This window comes from Lagenorhynchus albirostris, chromosome 11 (genome assembly GCF_949774975.1).
Source record: "Lagenorhynchus albirostris chromosome 11, mLagAlb1.1, whole genome shotgun sequence".
In the NCBI taxonomy this organism is placed as follows: domain Eukaryota; kingdom Metazoa; phylum Chordata; class Mammalia; order Artiodactyla; family Delphinidae; genus Lagenorhynchus; species Lagenorhynchus albirostris.
Window position 1 is genome coordinate 17,341,955 of NC_083105.1, and position 24,864 is coordinate 17,366,818.

A 24,864-nucleotide genomic window follows, 5' to 3' on the forward strand; every position below is an offset into this window, starting at 1 on the left:
TCAAAGCCCAGATTTGGCATCTATAACACAGGGATAAAGTCCCTATCTCATTAGGTGTTGTAAGGATCCGGCGGGATAATATACATAACGCACTCAACAAGGTGTCTGGACCATTCTCTGTGCTCAAGAAAGAGGAATTATTACAACCCGTGTAGTACTCACGTAATTGCTCATTGTCAGACAAGAGTAGGTGGGTAGATTCTAACCATCCATGTATGACTAGAAGAAGGTGAGATCCTGAATTGAAGAGTCTTTGGCAGGTGGTCAGAGCAATTAATTTCCATGAATCCTCCTTTTAAAGTAAAATTTCAGTAAACATCTCTATCTCATTGGCTTTGAAGAAGCCCTTAGGGATTACTTGTTACTTCGGAAACTCGGCAGCTTAACGTCAGAAGAATGTAGGGAATCAGTAATCAATAAACAACAATAACAAAAATCAGGGGCAGAAAACATTCAATAGGAAGAATATCAGGTATGATCCTGGATGATCAACAGAGCAAATTTTGCCTGTAAGCATTTTGTATTGTACCACAGCTCATTCAGAGCTCGGCACAGGTGAAATTCTAAATGTGGACCCAGCTGGGTTCAAACTGACAGTTCATATTTGAATAAAATGACAATGTTCTTAATAGAAAGGAACCGCTTTTTAAATGCAGTGTTTTAACTGATTTCATGTGATTTAAAGTATCACTTTACCAGATATTTTAATGATAGATGAAATAGCAAACAAAAACCTGGCCATTTCTTCTAGAATGACTTTTACCCTCTAATATGACTCTCAGTAGCAGTGCTTTTAATAGTTTTTGGGCCATAAACCTCTTTGAGAATCTGATAAAAGCTAGATCTCCTCTGTCCCAAATTCACACGTACACACCTAGTTCTGCAAATATCTTCAAGAGATTCACAGACCTCCTAAAACCCACGCTTGACCTCCAGATTAAGAACTCCCTTTTCCCATAGCGAGTTCTAAAGTTCTCAGCGGCTTGAGTTTTTATATCCGACTGCTGACCAGAATCAAAGGCTCCACGGAATTTATAAAATTACCAGTGAATCTGAATTGGAACGTTGACGATGCACAGCCTACTAGGTGATTTAATTAACACACTGAGTAATTAATTTATCACCATTTCTTCAGATCACTGATTTTGCTAATCTAAAGGACAAAGCTGTGATCTGTCCCCCAAACTGGGGAGTTGGGGAGGTGTAGACCCTTTTAAAAGTTGTTTTCCTTCCAAGTCCACTTCCTGGTGCCTTTGCTAAAGCAGCCCCCAGCCCCCACCCACCCCCCTAGTCTTTTGCTCAAATACACCCTCCCTGGCCTCTCCTACCCCCCAACTTGGTTGTAAGTGTCTCTCCTCTATCCTCTCACTTGTCTGGAACATAGTACTTATCACTTGGTGCTGGAATTACTGGTCTTCCTAATTAGATACGAGCACCCCTCCCCCACCCCCAGGATTGGCATCTATCAATAACAACAGCTATCATTTATTGAGGGGCTGCTGTGCGCTAGTCACTATGCTAAGCCAACTTAATCTTCACAACATCTGAAAAGATGAATAAATCAAGGTGCTCTTTTTCCTGGCTCCACCACTACCAAGAGGTTATCGCCAGACTCTTGACTGGCCTTCCCGATTCCTCCCTGTGTGGCTCTCTTCAAAGCTTGAGTCAGATGGTGTCACTCCTCTGCTCAAAACCTTCTAATGGCCCCCATTTCACTTAGAATAAAGTCCAGTGTACTTACTGTGCAAAGTCCTATCAATTCTGTTCCCAGCTACCTCTAGCTTCATCTCCTATCAACTACCCTCTCATTCTCTTTAGCCACCCTGGCTGCCTTGATGTTCCTCCAACTGATCAAGCACACTCCTACCTCAGGGCCTTTGCACTTACTGCTCTTTCTTCTTAGTGGTGTGCTGGTAGATATTTAACAAGTGGCTCTCTGAAAGGAAAAGAAAACTCTGATTTGTAGCATTTGCTGATTTCTGTGTACAGATGCTCTCACTAAGGCGGATTTCAAGCTACCAACTTGACTTCACTGAACACAGAGTTGGGATGAGATGCGTGTAATTAGAACAAGTGTGGGCCAGCGCCAGCACACCACTGCCTCTTCCTCAAACTCTTTCCCCACACACCACCCTCAGCTGGTGGCTGCCTTACTTCCTCCAAGTCTCTGCTCAAACATCATCTTAGTAGAGATCCATTTGCTGACCACTCTTCCTAAAATAGCACATAGATCCCCATATTCACACCTCATCTGTCCTCGTTCTTTAGTCTCCTTCTCCTGCATTATTGTTGTAGCACTTACCACCACCTGGCATAGTTATTATCATCAATTTCTTCCCATTAGAATGTCAGCTTCGTGAACAGGTGCTTCTTTCATTCAAGGACATATCTCCAGTGTCTAACACGTAGGAGGAGCTCAATAAATATTTGCTTTCAAATGAAAGAGGTTAAGAAACCTGCCCAGATCACACAGCTATTCAGTGGCAGAACAGGCACTCAAGCAATGAAACTGGTAGTCTTAACCAAGCTAAGATGCTGTTACTGCCGATGCCTGAATCAGGCCCTCAGTAATGAATAGTAGGCAAATGTTAAATATTTGTCAAAGTAAAAAGCTAAGCAGAGTGAACATTAACTGCAAGAGCTTTTGTGGAAATGACTAGAGACAGGGCAAGGAACTAAACTGGTTCCCCCATACCTCCCTTCTAAGACAATAGAAGCTATCAAGGGAAACCTGGGCTATAAGTAGATTATCAGACATGAGACATGATGGATAGGGTGGGTTATTATTATTATACCTATTATGCAAATAACACCCAAGCAGATTTTTAAAATGATTAATACCTAATTTTGTAAAAATAATAAAATGGGAAGGTAAGATTCAACCATAAACTCTCCACAAATAACCACAGATGATATTTGAGATGTTCCAGATTTTTTCTATGAATACACTTTTTTTTAGAACTAGTATAATACTGTACATAACTTTACCTGCTTTTTTCAATTAACAATATGTAAGCATCTTTCTATGTCAATAAACATACCTCTGCATATGTTCAGTGGCTTTAATTCAACTTGTTCTCTACTGTTGGACATCTGTATTTGCTTTCTGCTATTTTAAATGTCACAGTCAATCTTAGATAGAAATTTGTGAACAAAACTTATTTGCTTAATTAGAATAAATTCCTAGAGGTGGAATCTGATTAAAAGGATATAGCAATCTGTAATCTTACCAACAGTTTCTCCAAAGTTTTGCCACCACTGTGCATTATTCTTTTTTAAAAAAATTTAATTTATTGATTTATTTTTGGCTGCGTTGGGTCTTCGTTGCTGCACGCAGGCTTTCTCTAGTTGCGGTGAGCTGGGGCTACTCTTTGTTGTGGTGTGCGCGGGCTTCTCATTGCAGTGGCTTCTCTCTTGTTGCGGAGCACCGGCTCTAGGCGCACAGGCTTCGGTAGTTGTGGCATGCAGGCTTCAGTAGTTGTGGCTCGCAGGCTCTAGAGCGCAGGCTCAGTAGTTGTGGCACACGGGCTTCGTTGCTCCGCGGCATGTGGGATCTTCCCGGACCAGGGCTTGAACCCGTGTCCCCTGCACTGGCAGGCAGATTGTGAACCACTGCGCCACCAGGGAAGCCATGTGCATTATTCTTACAGCATCATAATACCTCACACTTACCAAACACTGTTCTAAGCACATGACGAGTATTAACTCATTAATTTCTTACTGAAACCTCATAAGGGAGATACTCTTATCCCCGTTTTACAGATGGAAAGTGGCTGGGCTGGGATCGATCCAGCTTCAGAGCCCATGCTTGTGGCATAGTGACTGGTAGGCCCACAATGGCAGGATGTGGCTGACTGAACTTAAAAGTTGGCTCCACCAGTTACCTATTGTAAGGCTTTAAAAAAATTTGCTTAGTGTCTCCCTTCCACTTTCTTTTTTCTTAAATCTGTGAAGTAGGTACAAGAGAATATCTCATAAGATGGTGGCCTTTTTTTTTTTAACAAAAAGGAAATTTATTGTGTCACAAAACAAGAAATCCAGCGGTAGTCTGGTCTACAGTTATTTGATGCAGTAATTCAGTGATGTTCCTTGCTTCTCTTTGCTATCCTTGACGTGCCAACTGTACCCTCAAGAGCTGGCTCCATTTATGGCCACTAGGCCAGAGTTCCAGGAATCATATCCAGTCACAAGATATCCATGTTCCAAAAGAAAGCAGCCATCTTTTCACGTACCTCTTTTTTAGAATGAGAAATCTTCTTTCCAAAAGCCTACTGACAAGACTTGGCTTGTGCCTCTTTGGGAAGGTTGTCACATGCCCATCCCCAAGCCAATCACTGGCAAGGATCTTCCATGAACATATGGTGAGGAATCAACCAAAAGATTCCACCATTAAACTTCTGGGAAAAGTCTACCAATCAAAAGATAGTAAACCTGTCTTTCTTTCCTCAGGATTGTGAACCACTGATGTTTAAGATGTATTACTTTATTGGCATCAAGAGGAAAAAAAAGTTTCACGAACGTTTATCGTACATTCCGAGTGAAAGGCACCATGCCAGGCACTGAGGAAAATACAGATGAAAGACTCAACCTCTTTACTTGTCTTTCCTACCATAGTAGTGGACTCAGGCACAGGAATACGAGCTGCTTTGCAAGGCAGTTTTTTTTATAAGTACCATATCTGATGCACAGTTAAAGTATTAGGAGAATAGATAGAGGAGATTCATTAAGAATATTTTTGCTTCAAAGACCATTACACCTAATTTTCTGATTTATGACTGTCAAAGAGCTATAGAAAGATAATACACAAGGTTGAAGAGAACATTTCATCAGCCTTAGCAGGAACAGAACTGTTCTCCAAATGGCGGCCATCACCTCACACCAAAGCATCAGGCAGAGAACCCACAGGGTCAGACCAACCAAAGCACGATGGTGATTTAATTTCCAAGAGACTGTAGAGCACACTGCTTACAAACAAAACAGCTTTTTAATTAAGGTATAACATACATAAAGTGCACCGATGTTAAATGTATAACTCGAGAAATTTTTGTGTGTGAGTGGCAGCAACTCTTAAACATAAAACACTCAGAATAGTGGCTGACACATAAAAAGGGCTCAGTTAAGTACTAGCTGTTGTTTGATCTGCCACTTTGAGAGGTAAAAAATACAACATTGGTTTCATTTGCATTTCTTTGAGAAATGGGGCCGAACATTTTTTTCCTGTGAATTACCTGTTCAAGTCCTAAGGCCTTTTCACTATTGAGATACTAGTCTTTTTTTTTTTTTACTAATTTGAAAGAGCCCATTATATAACACTCACTCTTGCCTTACAATGAAATTATTTTTCCCAATTTGTCCCTTGACTTTTAAACTTCTTTGCCACCCACTAGTTTTAAATATTTATGAATTTTATGCTTTTTTTTGTAATTCTACATTTTTTTTTCAATTTTATTTATTTATTTTGGCTGCATTGGGTCTTCATTGCTGTGCACGGGCTTTCTCTAGTTAAGCTGAGTGGAGGGCTACTCTTCGTCGCAGTGCACAGGCTTCTCATTGCAGTGGCTTCTCTTGTTGTGGAGCACGGACTCTAGGCATGCAGGTTTTAGTAGCTGCAGCACGTGGGCTCAGTAGTTGTGGCTCGCAGGCTTAGCTGCTCTGCAACATGTGGTAACTTCCTGGACCAGGGATTGAACCTGTGTCCCCTGCATTGGCAGACGGATTCTTAACCACTGTGCCACTAGGGAAGTCCCTACATTTTTTGGTTTGAGGGCCTGCACCATTTTACATTCCCACCAGCAATTCACAAGGATTCCAATTTCTCCACATCCTAGTCAACAGTTGCTATTTTCTGTTTTGTTTATTTTTATAATAGCCATCCCAATGGATGTGATAGTATCTCATTGTGGTTTTTATTTGCATTTCTCTAATGTTAATGATATAAAAGCACATCTTTTCATGTGCTTATTGGACATTTGTATTTCTTCTCTGGAGAAATGTCTATTCAAGTCCTTTGCCCATTTTTAAACTGGGTTTTTTGATGAGTTGTGGGAGTTCTTTATATATTCTGGATGTTAACCCCTTATCAGAGATATGATTTACATGATATAAACATTCTTAAATGATACACTAATTTTAAAAGGGCTATGGGGGTGGTGGGGTGGGATGAACTGGGAGATTGGGATTGACATATATACACTAATATGTATAAAATGGATAACTAATAAGAACCTGCCGTACAAAAAATAAACAAATAAAATAAAATTCAACAACAACCAAAAAAGGGCTAGAGGGGACTTACTTCCCTGGCGCTCCAGTGGTTAAGACTCTGCGCTCCCAATGCAGGGGGCCTGGGTTCAATCCCTGGTTGGGGAACTAAGATCCCGCATGCCGCACAGTATAGCCATGTTCCAGACAAAGTCACCAGCCTTGTGGAAATTCCATTCTAGTTCATATTTCAGAGCCCCCAAAACTCCAGGCTTTAGTTTAGTGGTATCATTCACTGGGAGGATGAAAACAGGGGATGATCTTTTTTTTTAGGGGATGATCTGAAGAGGAAGAAATTGAGTTCCAATCACAGTCTAGTTCAGATGGCAGCCAAATGAATACTCAGTAATGGAAGACTTTAGGGAAACAGTTTCAAAAGCCAAATTGCAGAGGGCTGAAAAGTTAGGAGTTTAAGCAGACGGTATAGACTACTCTAAAGCAGCTTTGGGACAAATGATGGAAACAGATGGGATGGTTGGGGTGTGACAGAATGAGAGATCTTGGTAGGTCAAGTGAAGTAATATGTTGCCATGAGAGTGTGGTGGAAGTATTCCTGGGATCCGGTGGGTAAAGTGAAGTCAAGAGGACCTAAGACCTAGACCAGTGATTCTCAAACTTGACTCTATGCTCTTTTCCTTTGTAATTTCAAGCTTTGATGTTCTGCTTTAAAAAAAAAAAAAACAACTTTTGCCCAACTATGTTATTAAATATTCACCTATATTTTAGTATGAAACTTATAATTTCTTTATATTTAAACCTTTAAGACATACATAATTTATCTTAGTATCCAACTTTGTTTAAAAACAGCCATCCCTGACTCTGTATATTAAATAATTCAACCATTTTACACTTACTTAAAACGACATCCCTATCACATATTAAATTTTTGTTTTTCCTTTTCCTCCTATGTCATAAGAATGTCCAGAGGAACTGAATTTAGTTGACTTCTTTAACTGTATAGAATACCTAGTTGTATTATATGAGAAGGCCATGGCAGGAGAGAAATATAATTCTACACACTAGTATATATTTCTAGACTGACTAGTCTCTTTCACTGACCATCAGACTATTTCTACTAGGCTTTTTATTTCCGGTGAAGTTACACTTTCATATCCGCATGGATACCATGGCTTAAAATGCCCTGTACATCCTCAGTATACCTGTAAATTCATTTATCTACATCATTCGGTGCCTACTGTGTACCATGCACCAAGCTAAGGAGTGAACCAGACAAATGCAACTCTTCCCACAATGTGGCATAAATATTATCTAGTAGAAGACGATCCTTAAATATTCACACCAATAATTCATCACACCTGTGTTTGGTGCTACAAAGTACAGCATAATACCCTTTGCAGCTGAGAAGTCTCCTTTCCAGATCTGTTCACTTCTGCATACTTTGAGTGCACAGCCAATTTCCAATTCCCAATGAAAAATACCAGAAGGAACTTGGAGAATTATCTTCAGAGTATTTACAAGATGTCGTAGGCTAATGAGAGGAGTAGGAAAAAACAGTTAAAACAAACCCCTAAAATATTAGGCAACAAAGTCCCATCAGCTCAATGCGCTTGGAGACAGTCCTTTAAATTCTCAGGTCTATATCCTGAGCAAAGCCAGTCCCACGGCAGATGAGATCCCAAACAAGTTAAATAAGATCAAGAATGTGGCAGAAAGGCAACTCCAATGCAGGATCATTTTGCCTTTTGAAAGGGAAAACCTGTTACTACCTTTTTATGTACTGTGCCCTATTTTCCTGGGGTGTCCCTATTCTCTACAATTAATAGGTTTCAAAACTGTGGGCAACTGGGAGGAATAATTTTAATAGCTGAAACAAACAAAAAAATTCCTTTATGAGAAAAAGAAAAAACAAAACCAAAAAAACCACAAATTTTTCCAACCAGCAAATTCTACATGCATTGAGAGGCTACAGAGTCACTGACAGTGATTCAACCACAGAGCACCAGTTTTCCAGCACAAACTGGAAAGGATTTTTTTTTTAAATTAAAGTAGATATGTCTGAGGGCATCTAAATATAAGTAATTCTTTTCTTTGTAAAAAATTTCTCCCTCGGGGTGGGATAGGGAGCGTGGAAGGGAGACGCGAGAGGGAAGGGATATGGGTATATATGTATACATATAGCTGATTCACTTTGTTATAGAGCAGAAACTAATACAACATTGTGAAGAAACTATACTCCAATAAAGATGTTAAAAAGTTCCCCCTCACTGGACCCATTTTGATATGACTTTATAATAACCTAAAAAAAAACCCAACCTAGGTTGTTTTATCCAAGAGGCCAATTTTTTTTTTTTTTTTTTTGCAGTACATGGCCTCTCCCGTTGTGGAGCACAGGCTCTGGACGCGCAGGCTCAGCGGCCAAGGCTCACGGGCCCAGCCGCTCCGCGCATGTGGGACCCTCCCAGACCGGGGCACGAATCCGCGTCCCCTGCATCGGCAGGCGGACTCTCAACCACTGTGCCACCAGGGAAGCCCCAAGAGGCCAATTTAAAACAAAAACAAATGGGTAACTTGTATTTTTACTTTAAAATAAGTTTGAGATTTCTGAAGTCTATGCTGATGAAAGAAGATGCCAACAAATTCACTCATCACCATACATAAAGTTAAGCTTTCTAAACTAAATCTCTTTAGCACGAGATCAAAAACAGTCTGCTCTTAGAAGATGCCCAAATGCTATCTCTTCCAACTCTTTAAAAGCCAGCTTCTGTTTCTCCAAGAAGCAAAATACATTCAATATTGCAAAAAAGCACCATAGGTATCTGAAATGCAAAATAACCGGCAAGCCACATTCTTTTTCACAGAATTAGCAGGCATCTATCACCTGTTTCTCAGATTGTTTATTTCCCTGTTTCTTTTTTTTCACTGGCAGGATGGTCCAGAACCTCTATTTTGCCTTTTCCATCTTCTGAATGAGGAAGCTTAATGGTATCGATGGTAACTTCACCTTCAGAAGAGGTGCTATCATCTTCATCCTCAAATTCTGAACTGTCCTCTGAACAGTCTTGTGAATTCTCTTCTGAACTGTCCTCTTCTTTTGAATCAGACTGATTCATCTCAAACAAGGCCACATCCTGCAAAACACCACCATGTGGGAAATTTATTTCAGGGCAGTTCCCTAAAAAGTTACAGTAACAACTTTGGGAAGGGACCAACCTTTGGCCCAAGAGGCACGCAGGACAGAAAACATTCTTTTTTTTTGGCTGTGCCACATGGCTTGCAAGATCTTAGTTCCTTGACCAGGGCTCAAACCCAGGCCCTCAGCATTGAAAGCATGGAGCCCCAACCCCTGGACCGCCAGGGAATTCCCCCGGACAAGAAAAGTTCTTAATACAATATGGCACTAGTATTCTTTCAGTTGCCAGAGTCCACCATAATGATTTATATTTACTGCAAGTCTAAAAAGTCCCCCACAACCGAATTCTATATATCCTGATTATATTCAACACAATTCACTCAACAAATATTAACAAGTATCAACATGAACCAGGTACCACACTAGTGGCTCAACAACAACAAAATCCTGGCCTTTGTGGAACTTATGTTTTTGAGGAGGAGTTGGCAAATCACGGCCTGCAGGGCAGACCCAGCCCACTGCCTGTTTTCGTGCAGCTCTGAGCTGAGAATGGTTTTTACACTTTTCAGTGGTAGAAAAAGCTAATCAAAAGAGTAATATTTCATGAAACATGAAAATTATATGAAATTCAAATTTCGGTGTCCATAAATAAAGCTTATAAAACTTGCCTATTCATTACATATCACCTGCAGCTGCTTAGACACCGAAATGGCAGAAATGAGTAGTCACAACGGACACAGTAGGGCCCACAAAGCCTAATGTATTCACTATCTGGCCCCCAACAGAAAATGTTTGCTGACTTCTGTTCTAGTTGGGAAAGAAAGACAATAAACAATTACACAGAAAGCATAGTGTAGGGCAGTGAAAATTTAAAAAAATAAAAGCTAATAATAGAGCCACCGAGAAGGCCTCTCAAGGTGACAAGTGATGAGAGATGGAAGGAGTCAAGACGCAGGAATCTGGGGAGGGGCATTCTGCAAGGAGGGAAAAGGCCCGGAGCAAGGAGATGGAGACTGCAGTGCAGTCACTGAGGGTCCTTGGTGGGAGACAAGGTCAACAGAGAGCTGGAGGCAGGATCATACAGGCCCACGAAGGACTCTGAATTAATTAGAAACATGACGGCAAGCCCCCTGGTTCCCAAACTGCAGGCCACACACACTGGGTGAAGAACAGACTCTGGGAAGAAAGGGTAGAAGCAGGAAGACTGGTTGGGAAATGACCGGGATAATCCAGAGGGGAGACCGTAGTCACCTAGAGAAAGGGTGGTGGATGCCATGTGGAAATGGCTGGATTTGGGATGTGTTCTGGACGTAGAGCTGCCAGATCTGCTGATGAATCAGATATGATTCTCAACAATGGTGTCAGCGCTGTCCAGACACGAGTGTTATACAGGGAATTCCAGTGTAGAAATAAGATATGAGCCTAAATTGAGAGACAGTTTTCACGTGTGGCTTATGTGATCAGTTATTCTGTTATACACATCATTTACTTTTGCATTCTCAATGAATCAGACTATGATTACCTCTTTTGGGCCTTAGACGGGAAAATAAGAAAAAAATCCAGTTAGAACACTTAGTAAATAAATGCTTCAAGATAACAAATGTACTATTTGACTTGAAAAAGGCCTTCCTATGATGCTGAATTACTAAATTCCTAAACTTCACCCAGGGAAGCTTACTGACCTATGAGATCCTTAATCATCAAATGACCGAGTATCTATGCAGTACTGGAAACATGAGCTGACTTTGAAAGAAGGAAAAAAACACGCAGAATTAAAATTTTAAAGTTCTCTTTTTCAGGTGACGAGGCATACTGGTAATTTTACATCATGAAATGAAAACAAAGCATAGTTACCATTTGTATAACTTTTCCGACAGTCTCGTCAGTATTTTCAATATTGAAGTGACCAGGTGGTGCAGCTGCCATTTCTTTCCTTAGCTTTTCGTTTGCCTGAGCCATCTGTGGGAGAAAGCTCTGTACTTGGTCCAATACTAAGGAGGGAAAATATAGTTTATCAATATTTATGTTAGTATTTGGCCAAACTTCAAATTTTTAAATCCAGAATTTCCTGTAAAAACACTTCTAAATTTGACAGGAATAACAATAATTATAATAAAATCTTTCAAGTTCCTTCCATTTTACAAACTCCCATCCTCTCCTGAATTCTTAAAACGGCAGGACTACACAATTCTGCAATTATTTCTCAATGTTTTGTGTTTCTCATATATGCCCAGGACTGGAAATTCCTAGAAGGCTGGCATTCCACAAACAGTAACTGAGTAAGTCGGCAGTAGGACTTAATAGTTAAATGCACGAGGCTTCGAGGCTTTGGAGTCACACCGACGATGATAATAGAACCCCAGTACCACCTCTTACTATCTGAGTTATCTTGGGCATGTTAATGAAGCAATGGCTGTTTTCACCTGCCCAACATCTGTTCCCCTTTCTTCTGATAATGTAACGATGACTTTCCTTTTAAGCTCTGTCACTCTTAGTCACTCTTGTCCCTACCCCATTCATGCCGACGTGTTCCACAACCTTGGCCACTATGATTTGGTTTAACAACACTGTGATCTGTCAGGCCAATCAGAGATCACCCTGGGACTCTGGTTGGAACTGTTGAGAGAAATGTCCCTTCTTTCCAAGTAAATGACTAAGTGAGCTGCTGAATGTAAGCCTGGAGCTGCTGATAAACTGGCCCACCTGCCACCCGTCCTGGACGAGCTTGTTCTAGATGAAGTCAACACCTAGGAAAGCAGAACTAAGAGATACAGAGCAGAAGATCCCGGATGATGCCAAACACCTGGATGCAGATGTACCTGAAATCACTGGGGTATTTTTCCCCAACAAAATGAGCCAACATCGTTTGGCTGAAGGCAGTGTGAACTGGGTTTCAGTCATTTACCACAGAAGTCTAACTAATACGTTTAGTTTAATCAATCAAAACCTGTTTACTCACCTGTAAAACAGGGATGATAACTGAAAGGCACTATGGTAAGCACAGGGGAGTCAATAAACAAGGAATTTCTAATTTCTTTAGCTCTAAAAAGAGGCCCGGCACATAACTATGCACATCATGGGCTCTCAGAACTCCTTAAGTCACTGACACAACCACAGAACAGCTGACTGAAATGTCCAGAGTACGGAAGAAGACAAGAAAGTCGAGGTGAAGGTCAAGAAATGGCCTTTAATTGTGAAACAGGACGGCTGGAAGGATTCCAGATGGCATACCCAACTTGGAAAAGAGTTTGGCAATTTTTTCTTTATTAAAGAATACTTTTCATATGACCCACAAATTCCACTCAGAGATATGTACCCCCCCAAAATAAAAACCTATGTCCACACAAAAGCTTGGATTTGAACGGGGAGCCGCCATGCAGTCATTTTAGCTGTTGTAGATTTAGTGCATACTATAGTTAAGTTCCCCTCTCGGAATACTCATCATTTCTTAGTTTATAGACATGATAACTTCATGCATCATTTACATTGTTTTTACTACTTCTTGTCTTTCTTCTTTTTTTTTTTTAAACATTCAGAGTGAATTACACAGCACCTGAGTATTACATGAATGCTACCTGAACAAAGTCTGAGTGGTCTATGAGCGTGCCGTACAGCAATATGACACAGTAATTAATGAAGAGAACTAGCCCTGTTATGTTATGAGTAACATTTACTATTTAAGTAATTATGTCCAATTTAATGGGATCTGATAGTGTTTTCCCACACATGAATATTGAACTCGGGACTCAGTAACCTCTAGAAAAATTTCCCATGGAGAGTAACAATAATTGGTTTTGATTTCCAAAACTCCATCCCACAAGGATTTTTTCTGGGCAAGGTTACCCTCTTAAAGCAGGGGAATAATGTATTATCCCTGTGCACTGAATTCACAACGTAATTCCCAAGTAAGACTTGCTCTGCTTCACCCTCTGTGGTTTGATATCTGACAACAAAGGCAGATACTGTCCCATCAAATAAGCGTTTAATTAGGCAGAATTTCATATCACAGAGGGTTCTTGAGAGAGAGAGAAAGGAAGAGAGAGAGAGGGAAGAGTACTTACGGGGACTCCTCTCTATTCGAACTGTTTGAAGAGTGGAATTCTTTCTGGAATTAGGCTTGGAGTTGATGAGCAACCTGTCCCATATACCTGCAAACACACACACTTCATTTACTATAGCGTAAAGAGACAGGAGCCCATCAGCAAACTTTCCAAGACCACCCTCAAGCCCTCAGGTTTTGACCATTTGTTCCTCACTTCCCAACACATTTTTAAAAAAAAGAAGCACTCCAAGTTCCATTACAACATTTTAGTTCTGCACACAGATCTCCCCTTTCTTAAATCTGTCTCCTACATCTCTGCGTTACCCATGCCAGGTAATAAAAGAACACTGAACTGCACCTTTCTGGGTCAGAAACCCATCAATAACAAATGTGGGTCGGCAATGACAGAACACAAGAAGCAATACAAAGTACCATAAGGGTTAAGTGAAGCCAGAAATTGTTTACCAGCTGCATTATATCGGACAAATTACCTAAGCTTTCTGAGCATGAATTTCTTCATTTATAAAACATGCCTGCCAGATTAGTTCCCCCTCAGTAAAGATGTCCAACCTAGACAAAACGGCTCTTTAAACCTCCCCACTCCCAACTCCATCTATTCAGCCTTACATTCACACCTCAAATCAACCCCACTCTCCAGCTCATCAGAGCTCAGAGAACAGGACTCGTCTTTCAAAACCCAAGGCTTTGCGCACCGTGTTTCCAACACCTCGAAAATCTCTTCACTCTGGTGTAAAAATCCCGTTCACCCTCAGAGCAGCAGCTCAACATTCCTTGCTTACTACCTTAGACCTGGCAATTGGACTAGTGCAAAGAGCACGGGCTCTAGAGCCACGCTGACTGGATTCAAATCTCAACTTTGCCACTTCCCAGCCACACCATCTCCAGCAAGTTATCATCTGCATGATACACCAGGTCTCAGTTTCCTCATCTATAAATGGCGATAACAAAGCCTTCTACACAGGGTGGTTGTGAGGCTTAAATTAGTGAATTAATTCCTGGGTCAAAGCAGGCACTAAGAAAGCTTCGGCTATTATTATGACAACTTCTCTGGATGCTCTGGATTCTCATAGAATGTTTTCTTCAAAATAGTATTTAAGGAGAATATGCCCAAGACTTTTAGGTGTATTCTTCTTAGAAAAAAAAAAAAACAAATTCTATAGATACTACTACTTCTATTTTCCCAATGTAAAAACTGAGGCGTTGGGAATGTAAACAACTCTCCTAAAGTTCCATAGCGAATAACTCGTGGGGCTGGGATTCGAATCCTTGCTTTTTAATTCTCTATTATGGTGTCTGAAATCCTGTGCGGATTTCCTGTACCCGTCTTCCTCTAGAGAGAGGCACTAAGGGTGGCTGTGTGGGCATCTGCCGAGGAAGGGTGGTTAATACTCATCCGCTCCCCTTACCAGTCAACTGCTGGGACCCAGAGCCGACCATAAGGCCGTCCCCTTAGGGGAGGTGTCTTGCTGTGGCGCACATCAGTGGGCGCTCACCGCGGTGCGGGATACAAGAACCACGCCCAGGCCCGAGGCCGGGTGCGCGCCCCCAGCCGCCCGGTCCCACACCGAGTCCTGCGGCCACCCCGGGGGTCCCTCGGTGGGGCCGGGCCTGGGCAGGGAGCCGCCGACCGGTCCCCGGCTGCTCCGGCAGCGCGACCCCTGCCGCACGTGCGCGCCCCACGCCGTCGCCACCCGCCGGTCACCTCCGCGGCCGCCGCTGCCCGCCGTCAGCAGCTCCCTGGACACCGAGACCCCGGAGCCGTCCCGGGAAAACGAGGAACAGCTCGCGTCGGGCTGGGATTCGCCGTGGGCCTCCATGCTGCTCGCCCGTCTTCAGAGCAGCCCCTCCAGGTCCGGATGCCGGAAAAAGGCTGGGGAAGGGGGCGGGGCCAGGACTACAATTAGAGGAAAGTCGGAGGGGCGGGGCGAGGGCGGAGCGAGGGTGGCCTGCGGCGAGGGCGGCCCCTAGCGGAGTGAGTAGGCCATTCCTATCGTGGGAAAAGGAAGGAGGAGGGTCTGGGGACCCTGTGATTGGATGAAAGAGCTGGCAAGCCTGGCTTTTTAGCTAAACCTGAAGAGCGCACGGTAAGGCTGCCTTCCTTTTCTTTCTTTTTTTTGTTTTTAATTGTGGTTAAAAAAAAACACATAACACAGAACGTACCATCTTAACTGTTTTTAGGGGTACAGTTCAGAAGTGTTAACTCTACATTCTTATGTAACAGATCTGTAGAATTTTTTGCAAAACTGAAACTCCATATCCATTGAGCAACCTCCCCATTTCTCCCTGACAATCACCATTTTTTATTTTATTTTATTATTATTTTTTTTGCGGTACGCGGGCCTCTCACTGTTGTGGCCTCTCCCCTCTCAACCACAGCGCCACCAGGGAAACCCTGACAATCACCATTTTAACTTGTGTTTCTATGAGTTTAACTATTTCAGATACTTCATATAAGTGGAATCATAGAATATTTGTCTTTTCGCAACTGGCAGATTTCACTTAGTATAATGTTCTCAAAGTTTATCCACGCTGTGGCAAGTAATAGTATTCCCTTCTTTTTAAAAGCTGAATAGGGGCTTCCCTGGTGGCGCAGTGGTTGAGAGTCCGCCGGCCGATGGAGGGGACACGGGTTCGTGTCCCGGTCCGAGAAGATCCCACATGCTGTGGAGCGGCTGGGCCCGTGAGCCATGGCCGCGGAGCCTGCGCGTCCGGAGCCTGTGCTCCGCAGCGGGAGAGGCCACAACAGTAAGAGGCCCGCATACCGCAAAAAATGATAATAATAATAAAATAAAATAAAGGCTGAATAATAATCCATTCCATGCACATACCACATTTCCTTTACCCATTCGTCCCTTGATAGCTGGGTTGCTTCCTCCCGGATATTGTGAATAATGCTGCAATGAACATAGGTATGCAAATATATCTTTGAGGTACTGCTTTCAATTCTTTTGGATTTATACCCAGAAGTGTGATTACTGACTATATGGTAATTCTATTTTTAACTTTTTAAGAACTTTTGTACTGGTTTCCATAGTGACTGCACTATCCTATTCCCACCAGTAGAGCATAAGCGTTCCAATTTCTCCACATCCTCACTAATGCTTATTTTCTTTTTCTTTCTTTCTTTCTTTCTTTTTTTTTTTTTTACAGTGGCCATCCTAGTCAGTGCGAGGTGATAACTCATTGTAGTTTTGATTTGCATTTCTCTAATGATGAGTGATGTTGAGCATCTTTTCATGTGTTCACTGATCGTTTGTATATCTACTTTGAAGAAATGTGTATTCACATCCATTGCCCATTTTAACTCAGATTGTATGAGTTATTTACATATTCTTATCAGATATATGATAACGTTTTGGAGACATAGACCATTATGAACATACAAGGACTCAGGAAATATTGTTCCCATACCCCTTTTAAAGAATTTACTAGAGAATACGATTCAGAAAATAATTGGAGAAATTCAACTTAAGTTTTGGTGATGAGCATTTTACAGTAGAATTGGAGAGAAACAGTAAGAATAAGGTTGAAAGAATAGTATTTAATTTATATAGGTTTTGATAATATGGATATAACACAAATATGAAAAATGGGGAGGAAGCAGAGACTATATATGAAGAGAAAAGCTGACTTTTTAAAAACTGGGACTAAAAGGGTAATACTTTAAGTTAGATGCTGGGGGTAAAGGAGAGAAGAGAAAGAGGAGATGACTTGCAAATTACAATATTGTTCATAGTGGGAAGACAATATAAAAAAGGGGGCGTACTGAATGGTATTGAGTAAAGATATTAGAACAAAATTAAAATATTCCTAAATACCCAAATTAATGAGATAGAAAGAGAGAGAGAAAGAAATAAAACAGACTTCATAGGAAAGACTTTATATGATTATGACAAAACTGAAGCAAAGCATATCAATTGTATTAATACATGCAATAGGGCTTAAGTGACCTATAAAAAGAAAAGAATTTTCAGATTGGATAAAAAGTCAATATCCAACTCTATGCTGGATAAAAGAGACTTACCTAAAATATAAGATTAAAATGGTAAAAATAAAAGGATGGTGTTTTTAAAAATTTAAGTGTACCTGGTATATCTATAACCATTCTAAATAAAACCTAAATTTTAAAAAGGGTGGGGGGGATCAAAGCCACAATGAGATATCACCTCACACCTGATAGAATGGCTATTATGAAAAAGACAAGAAACAGCAAGTGTTGGAGAGGATGTGGAAAAAAGGGAACACTTGAACACTGTTTATGGAAATATAAATCGGTGCAGCCACTGTGGAAAACAGTATGGAGGTTCCTCAGAGAATTAAAAATAGAACTATCATATAATCCACCAAGTTCACTTCTGGGTGTTTATCTGAAGGAAATGAAATCACTATCTCAAAAACATATTGGCACCTCCATATTTTGCAGCATTATTTCCAATAGCCAAGACATGGAAACAACCTAAGTGTCTATCAACAGGTGAATGGATAAAGAAAATGTGATACTTATATAAATTCAGCAATATAAAGAAGGAAATCTTCCCATTTGTAACAACGTGCATGGACCTCAAGGTTATTATGCTAAGCAAAATAAGTCAGACAGAGAAAGACAAATACTGTGTGTTCTCACTTATATGTGGAATCTAAAAAAAAAAAAAACCAATAGAACACATAGGTACAGATTGGTGGTTGCCAGAGGATAGGCGTGGCAGTGGGTGAAATGGGTGAACTTCTAGTAAGATAAATAATTCCTGGAGATGTAATGTACAGCATGGTGACTATAGTTAACTATACTGTCTTGTATATTTGAAAGTTGCTAAGAGAATAGATCTTAAAAGTTCTCATCACAAGAAAAATAATTTTAGGTGTGTGAGGTGATGGATGTTAACTTATTCTGGCAATCATTTTGCAGTACATACATATATCAAATCATTATGTTCTACACCTAAAACTAATACAATGTTATATACCAATTATATCTCAATTTTAAAAAAAGTAAACAGGGTCATGACTTTATTATTAGACAAGCAAGAATTCAGCCTTGTTCCCCCTAAAGGAAACAAAAAGACACTTTATAATGCTAAATACTGCAATTTGCAAAGAGGAAACTATCATTAATATCCATGTGCCCAATAAAACAGCAACGAGTATTATAAAGCAAACTGAAAAGGAATGCAAAGATAAATAAGCAGAAACTCTAATAATTGGAAATTTTAACACGCTTTCATAACAGAATAGACCTAACTGGACAAAAAAATGTGTATGGATACAGAAGACCTGAACAAAATTGTAAACAAAGTAGATCTAATAAATGTAAACACTGAATACTGATAATAGAGATTAAACTTTCTTCTAAATCACATGGAAAATTCACCAAATTGACGTATTATAGTCCACAAAGAAAATTTCAATACATTCCAAAAATGTAAATGATATAAGGGGCCTTCTGTGATCACAATTCTATATAACTAGCAAATAATGACATTAAAAAAATCTCTTCCAACTAAAACTGTAAAAACACACTGTTAATCAATCCTTGCATCAAGAGGAAATAGTGAAATGAAACTGTGCCCCCCAAAAGCTAAGTACTGAAAAAGTCAAGAAAATGACAAACCACTAGCTAACCTAAACCAAGATAGGGAGTGGAGGAAGGTTTGAAGGTATAAACATATGAAATAAAAGGTAATGGAACAATAACCATAAAATCAGAGGAAATATATAAAAACTTATAAACACTACTTTGCACAACTCTATGCAAATAAAACTGAAAACCTGTATGAAACCATTTGAAATGGTTAATGTTCCATAAATATATAATTTACAAAATTTCCCCAGAATCAATAGCAAGTCTAAAGAGAGCAATTTCTACAGACATTACAGAGAAGGTTTTCAGAGCTCCCACATAAAAACACCATGCCCAGTTGGTTTTACAAGGGGCTTTCTATCAAACTTTTAAAGATCAGATAAATCTAATGCTACTTAAACTATTTCAGAGTATGGGAAATAAAAGGAATTTTCCCAGGTTCTAAGAAATGAATATAGCATTGATACCCAAACTTCACAATGATTGTACAAAAAAGAAAATTAGGGACTTCCCTGGTGGTGCAGTGGTTAAGAATCCGCCTGCCAATGCAGGCGACCTGGGTTCTAACCCTGGTCCGGGAAGATCCCACATGCCGTGGAGCAACTAAGCCTGTGCACCACAACTACTGAAGCCCGCGCACCTAGAGCCCGTGCTCCGCATCAGGAGAAGCCACTGCAATGAGAAGCCCACGCACCGCAATGAAGAGTAGCCCCCGCTCACCGCAACTAGAGAAAGCCTGTGCACAGCAACGAAGACCCAATGCAGCCAAAAATAAATAAATAAAATAAATAAAGTTTAAAGAAAAGAAGAAGAAAATTATACACCTGGCTTAATTGGGTTTCCCTAAAAAGCCAATATAGAGACGAGGTTCAAGTGCTAGTAGCTTGGGAGTCAGAGGGGGAAAGAGAAACGAGGAAGGAAGGGAACCAATAATGTGTTACTATCAAGCAAATTGTGGCTAAGGGCAACTGGAACTTAATCCTGCTGGGGAATTCCCAGAGTTATCCTGGGTGAGCCTTGGTATTTATCCACCAGCTCATGTTAGTCATTGGTTGAGGGCTGCTCCAACGGGGTGCAAATTTCCCAGCATTTCTGGCCTGCTCCTTGCTCTCTAGTTAAGTGGGCTCCACTGGCCAGAGAAAATCTTCAGGCAAAGAGTTGTAAATGCTGGTCATTGAAAACTGGGCAGATGTGTACACAAATAGTAAGTGCCAACGTGGTATGGGTGAGGCACTGACAGCCTTTACTCAAGACCAGTCTTAATTATGAATATTGATGCAACAAATTAAATATTAGCAAACAGAATCCAAGAGCACATTAAAAAATAGATGCCATACAAGAGATGCTGATTCCAGGAGAAATTAGTATATTTATTAAAATAGTATAGTCATTAATATAATACATCAGTTTAACAGAATTAAGAAGAAAAATCACATAATCATCTCTATAGATGTTAAAAAGATATTTGAGAAAATTCAACATTCAGTAAGATGAAAATTGATACCCATTATGCATGATAAAATGTGTATAACTCTGCCCCAAAATCAGCATTTAACTTAATGGGGAAATACAGGGCTTTCCTGCTGAAGTCTCCAGACAAAATACAAGGATGTTCAGAGTCTTCACTAGTACCTAAACACTGAATTGGCAATGTTAGCCAAAACAGTTACATAAGAGAAAACAGTGAGAAACAAGAATTCGAAAGCATGAAGTAAGACTATTTCTAGATGCAGATGTTATGATGGTATACCTGGGGGTGGGAGTGGGGGAAGCATCAGAAAAACTGCTACTAACAAGAGAATTTGGTAAAGTAGCAAGAAATAAAATAAACACACAAAAATGCCACCCAGTCTGAAAATATAGTGGAAGGGAAAACCCATTTATAAGAGGAATAAGATAAAATACCTCGTCATAAGCTTAACAAGAAATCTGCAAAAAATGTACGAAGAAAACCATAAAACATTCTGGAAATATAAAAAACAGATTTCAGGGCTTCCCTGGTGGCGCAGCGGTTGAGAGTCCGCCTGCCAATGCAGCGCGACACGGGTTCGTGCCCCTGTCCGGGAGGATCTCACATGCCGCAGAGCGGCTGGGCCCGTGAGCCGTGGCCGCTGGGCCTGCGCGTCCGGAGCCTGTGCTCCGCAATGGGAGAGACCACAACAGTGAGAGGCCCACGTACCGCAAAAAAAAAAAAAAAAAAAAAACAGATTTCAGTAAATGGAACGATATAACATAGATAATCCATGATCTTGGATAGAAAGATTCAACGTCAAAACATGTTAATCTCCTAAAGTACACTATGAAATTTTCCCAATCCTAATATAAATACCAAAAGATATTTTTTTTCTCTTTGAGAGATTATATAAAGTTCATACAAAAAGACGAACAAACAGTAGCAGCAGGGAGACTCTGAAAAGGAAAAGCTATAGTGGGAAGGGGGAGCTACCCCTGGTAGATAGTAAAAACATAAAGTCTGCATAATAATTAAAAACAGTATTGGTACACAAACAAAAGAGGGGACAAAAAAGAAAACTCAGAAGGAGATCCCAGAGCACTGGGAAATTTGGTGTAGATAAGGTGAGCATCTCAGATCAGTAGGGAGAAGATGGGCTTTTTACTAAGTGGCAGTGGAACAAAAGAATAGCCATTTGGAAAAAAAAGGGAAATTTGCATCCATTCCACACACTATGCAACCAAATAAATTCAAAATGTATTAAAGATTCAAATTTTAAAAATGAAACCTTCAAAGTACAGAGAGAGAGGGAGGGAGGGAGAGAGGGAGGGAGGGAGGGAGGGAGAAAACATTTTCTTTATAACTGGAATCAATGGGGAAATTTTTCTTAACTATCATTCAAAATATAGAAGCAGTAAGAGAAAAGATCCATGATCTGACTATATTAAAATTCAAAAATAAACTTTATATAACAAAAATCAGCATAAGCAATGTAAAAAGGCAAATGACAAACTTGAAAACAAGATTTCCAACCTATCTCACTGGAAAGGGTCAATACTCATAACATTAAAAGCTTCTAAAACCTGAGAAGAAAAAGACCAATAACTCCACGGAAAAACGGGTTGGAGAAATGAACCAACAATAGACAGAAATAGAAATACAAATAATGCTCAAGCATATTTAAAAGAAAAGGTGCTCAAACTCATATTAAACAAACAAACACACAAGAGAAAATGACACTGGAGAACCATTTCTCATCTATCAGAAAGGCAAGAATAAAAAATTACAACATACCTACTGGCAAAGTTGGGGGGATCCAGACATTGTCATACACTAATGTTGGGAATGCAAAATGGTCGAGTAGCTATGGGAAGGAATAGGCATTATCTAGTAAAATTACACATATGCATTTACCTTTATACCCAGAAATTCCTATCAATACTCTGGGAAAAAATTCAAGATAACATACACACTGTGGCACTATTTGCAATAGTAAAAATTAAAATAACCCAGATGTCTATCATTGGGGATCTAGTTGAATAAACGCAAAATGGAATACTATGCAATGTAAAAGATGAGAAAAATATGTATATCCTGCTATGGAGTGATTTTCTGGATATATTGATAAGTGAATAAAAAGCAAATTGCAAGAGTGTTTATAATATGCAGCCTTTTGTGTAATAAAATGAGGGAAATACCTATATATGTTTATATACATGCACACATACATACATATGCACATATACTTATGTCTTCAAAAAGAAGCAATGGAGGATAAGCCAAAAAAGAATGAAATAGATACCTATAGGGGAAAGGAAGAAACAGGGAAGGTATTAGACTTCTCCGAATGTGCTGTTTTATAGTTTTGTCTTCAGAATCATGTAAATACTTTATACTTTAAAAAAAATTAAATACAAAAGGAAAGAAAACGCACCCAAAACTGAAAACAGACTGAAATAACTGAATTTAACTATATATCAAGTTTGTGGCCTAACAACACAGAAAAGAATTATTTTAGGCGACTTTAAACTTCAATATTTGGATGGTACATCCTTAGTAAGATGTATCTTAAGGACAATGACAATAGCTACACACCCTCAGAGAAATCTTAAATTGTATTCAATCCTCTTAATTTTTCATACTACTACTGGTATGGTTATTTTGAAACTGCTATGTAAATATTTTAGATAGAGCAAATAAGTAATTATATTAACACCATTTGCAGCTTAGATGTTTTGTTCAAGAGAAAAGAAATAAAAGCAAAACCCTCCTGTAATCTTAAATTTGAATTGGCAATATCTGTATAAATTCATGGTTTCCTTTTCTCTTTCTGAAAAACTACTTATTCCCTAGCTTGGTCCACTGGAAGGTCTAGAAACAATAGCAACCCACCATACAAGTATCCCTGAGCCCAGATGGTGCCTGTTAAATACCTTTCCCCACTAAAAGGAATAGAGCTTCTTAGATAAATGACTGATTTCAAGTCTGGGTCAGGAAATATAAACCTGGGACACCTGTGGAGCCAGAAAACAAGGAAGCTCTCAAAGACTATTGGGGTGATGTCAAAAGGAATCTGGAACTAACTCCAAAAATTCCCACTAGCCCAAACTGACAAAATCTGGATCTGCCAACCATTCTGACATCACTAAAAGTGTGACCAACCAGTTTGTGCCCTGCTGCCTTAATGCATTAGGAAGTGCACAGTACCACCTAATATGTTTTGTAAAATAATGACAACTTTTCTAAATCAAGCACCTGGTTCTAACTACCATTTTATAGGAAATATAAGGAAGAGAGGGATAAGTGAAACTACTCGAGGAAGCAATCAGCCTAATCTAGAAAATTCTACAGGTTAAATTTCTGTTTTCTTCAAAGGGAAAATCATACAAAAAGAAGATGAGCTGTTTTAAATTTTAAGATACTTAAAAGACATATAAATATAAGAAACTTGTTGGTTGACCTGCATATAGGTTATAGTTATTATCATGGGCAAAAGCTCTAAGCATGAGAGAAGGGAAGCAGCCCCCGATTGCTGATTGGGTGTTACCTTAAAACTTTTCCAAGAAATTGGAATAAAGATTTGCTATCCAAAAGTTAAAATGTAAAACTAAACAACTTGGGTTGTGGGCCCGCCATTGAATTAGCTGAAACAATTAGGATGAGCCTAATTGGTTTAGGCAAATCAGGGCCTACCCCTCCAGCTGGGGGTAGGCGTGTCAGTATCACCCAGAAGGCAGAGCTGCTGTTATAGGGAGAGGGTGCAAAGGAAATTAGGGAGGCATCCACATGTTTACTGCAGCCAATAATATTTGGGATTTATTATTTTGAGAGTCTTTTCCTAAGAGGTAAATTTTACTCATTTTTTATCTTCAGCAGACTCACCAAACTGATTATTTATGTTGGTAACTTTTCAAGTTGCTATTACCTATCAGGCCCATAGGAACAATTATCTACTTAATCTAATTATCCAGTTTTGCAAATCAAAACTATTTTATCTCTAGAGACATGGATATTTTAATGCTGAAAATTATGGTGTAATTACATTGCAAATAATTTATTTTGGTTAGCCTCATAATTCATCCATTTAATGCTACGGATAAAATCAAACATTTGTGTCAAAGAAATGCTTTATTTTCTAGCAACATAACATGTTCACGCAGGGGGAGGTAGTAGGGAGGCATGGGGAACAGGATTTTATTTCTAGTTCGGAAGAGTAGCCGCCTTAAATAAACTGGCTTAAACCTTGATTCTCTGCCTCACCTGCTGGAATTTAGAAAAAAATATTTGAAGGGTTGAATTTTGTATACAGTGCAAGGTGTCGTTTCTTTGTCAAAGTTCCATCCATAGTATGGAACAAATGAGATCTGTGTTAAATTCTGCTAAATATTAATGAACCAGAACTAACACCCATGAGTTAA

General features: G+C 39.8%; 1 protein-coding gene across 2 annotated transcripts; it reads right to left on the minus strand.

Moving 5' to 3' along the window:
• Positions 1-6,523: 6,523 nt before the first annotated feature.
• NOPCHAP1 (NOP protein chaperone 1) lies at positions 6,524-15,276 on the minus strand. 2 transcript variants are annotated; one of them, XM_060166696.1, is made up of 5 exons: positions 15,118-15,276; positions 13,414-13,500; positions 11,207-11,343; positions 9,101-9,350; positions 6,524-7,750 (listed from the first exon to the last, which is right to left on the minus strand). In XM_060166696.1, the coding sequence occupies exons 1-4, from the start codon at positions 15,230-15,232 to the stop codon at positions 9,117-9,119; spliced, it is 573 nt and encodes a 190-aa protein (XP_060022679.1). In that variant the 5' UTR covers positions 15,233-15,276; the 3' UTR covers positions 6,524-7,750; positions 9,101-9,116. The 2 variants fall into 2 exon arrangements, with proteins under 2 accessions (XP_060022679.1, XP_060022678.1); XM_060166695.1 differs by lacking the exon at positions 6,524-7,750 and having other exon boundaries at positions 9,068-9,350.
• Between the last annotated feature and the right edge of the window lie 9,588 nt (positions 15,277-24,864).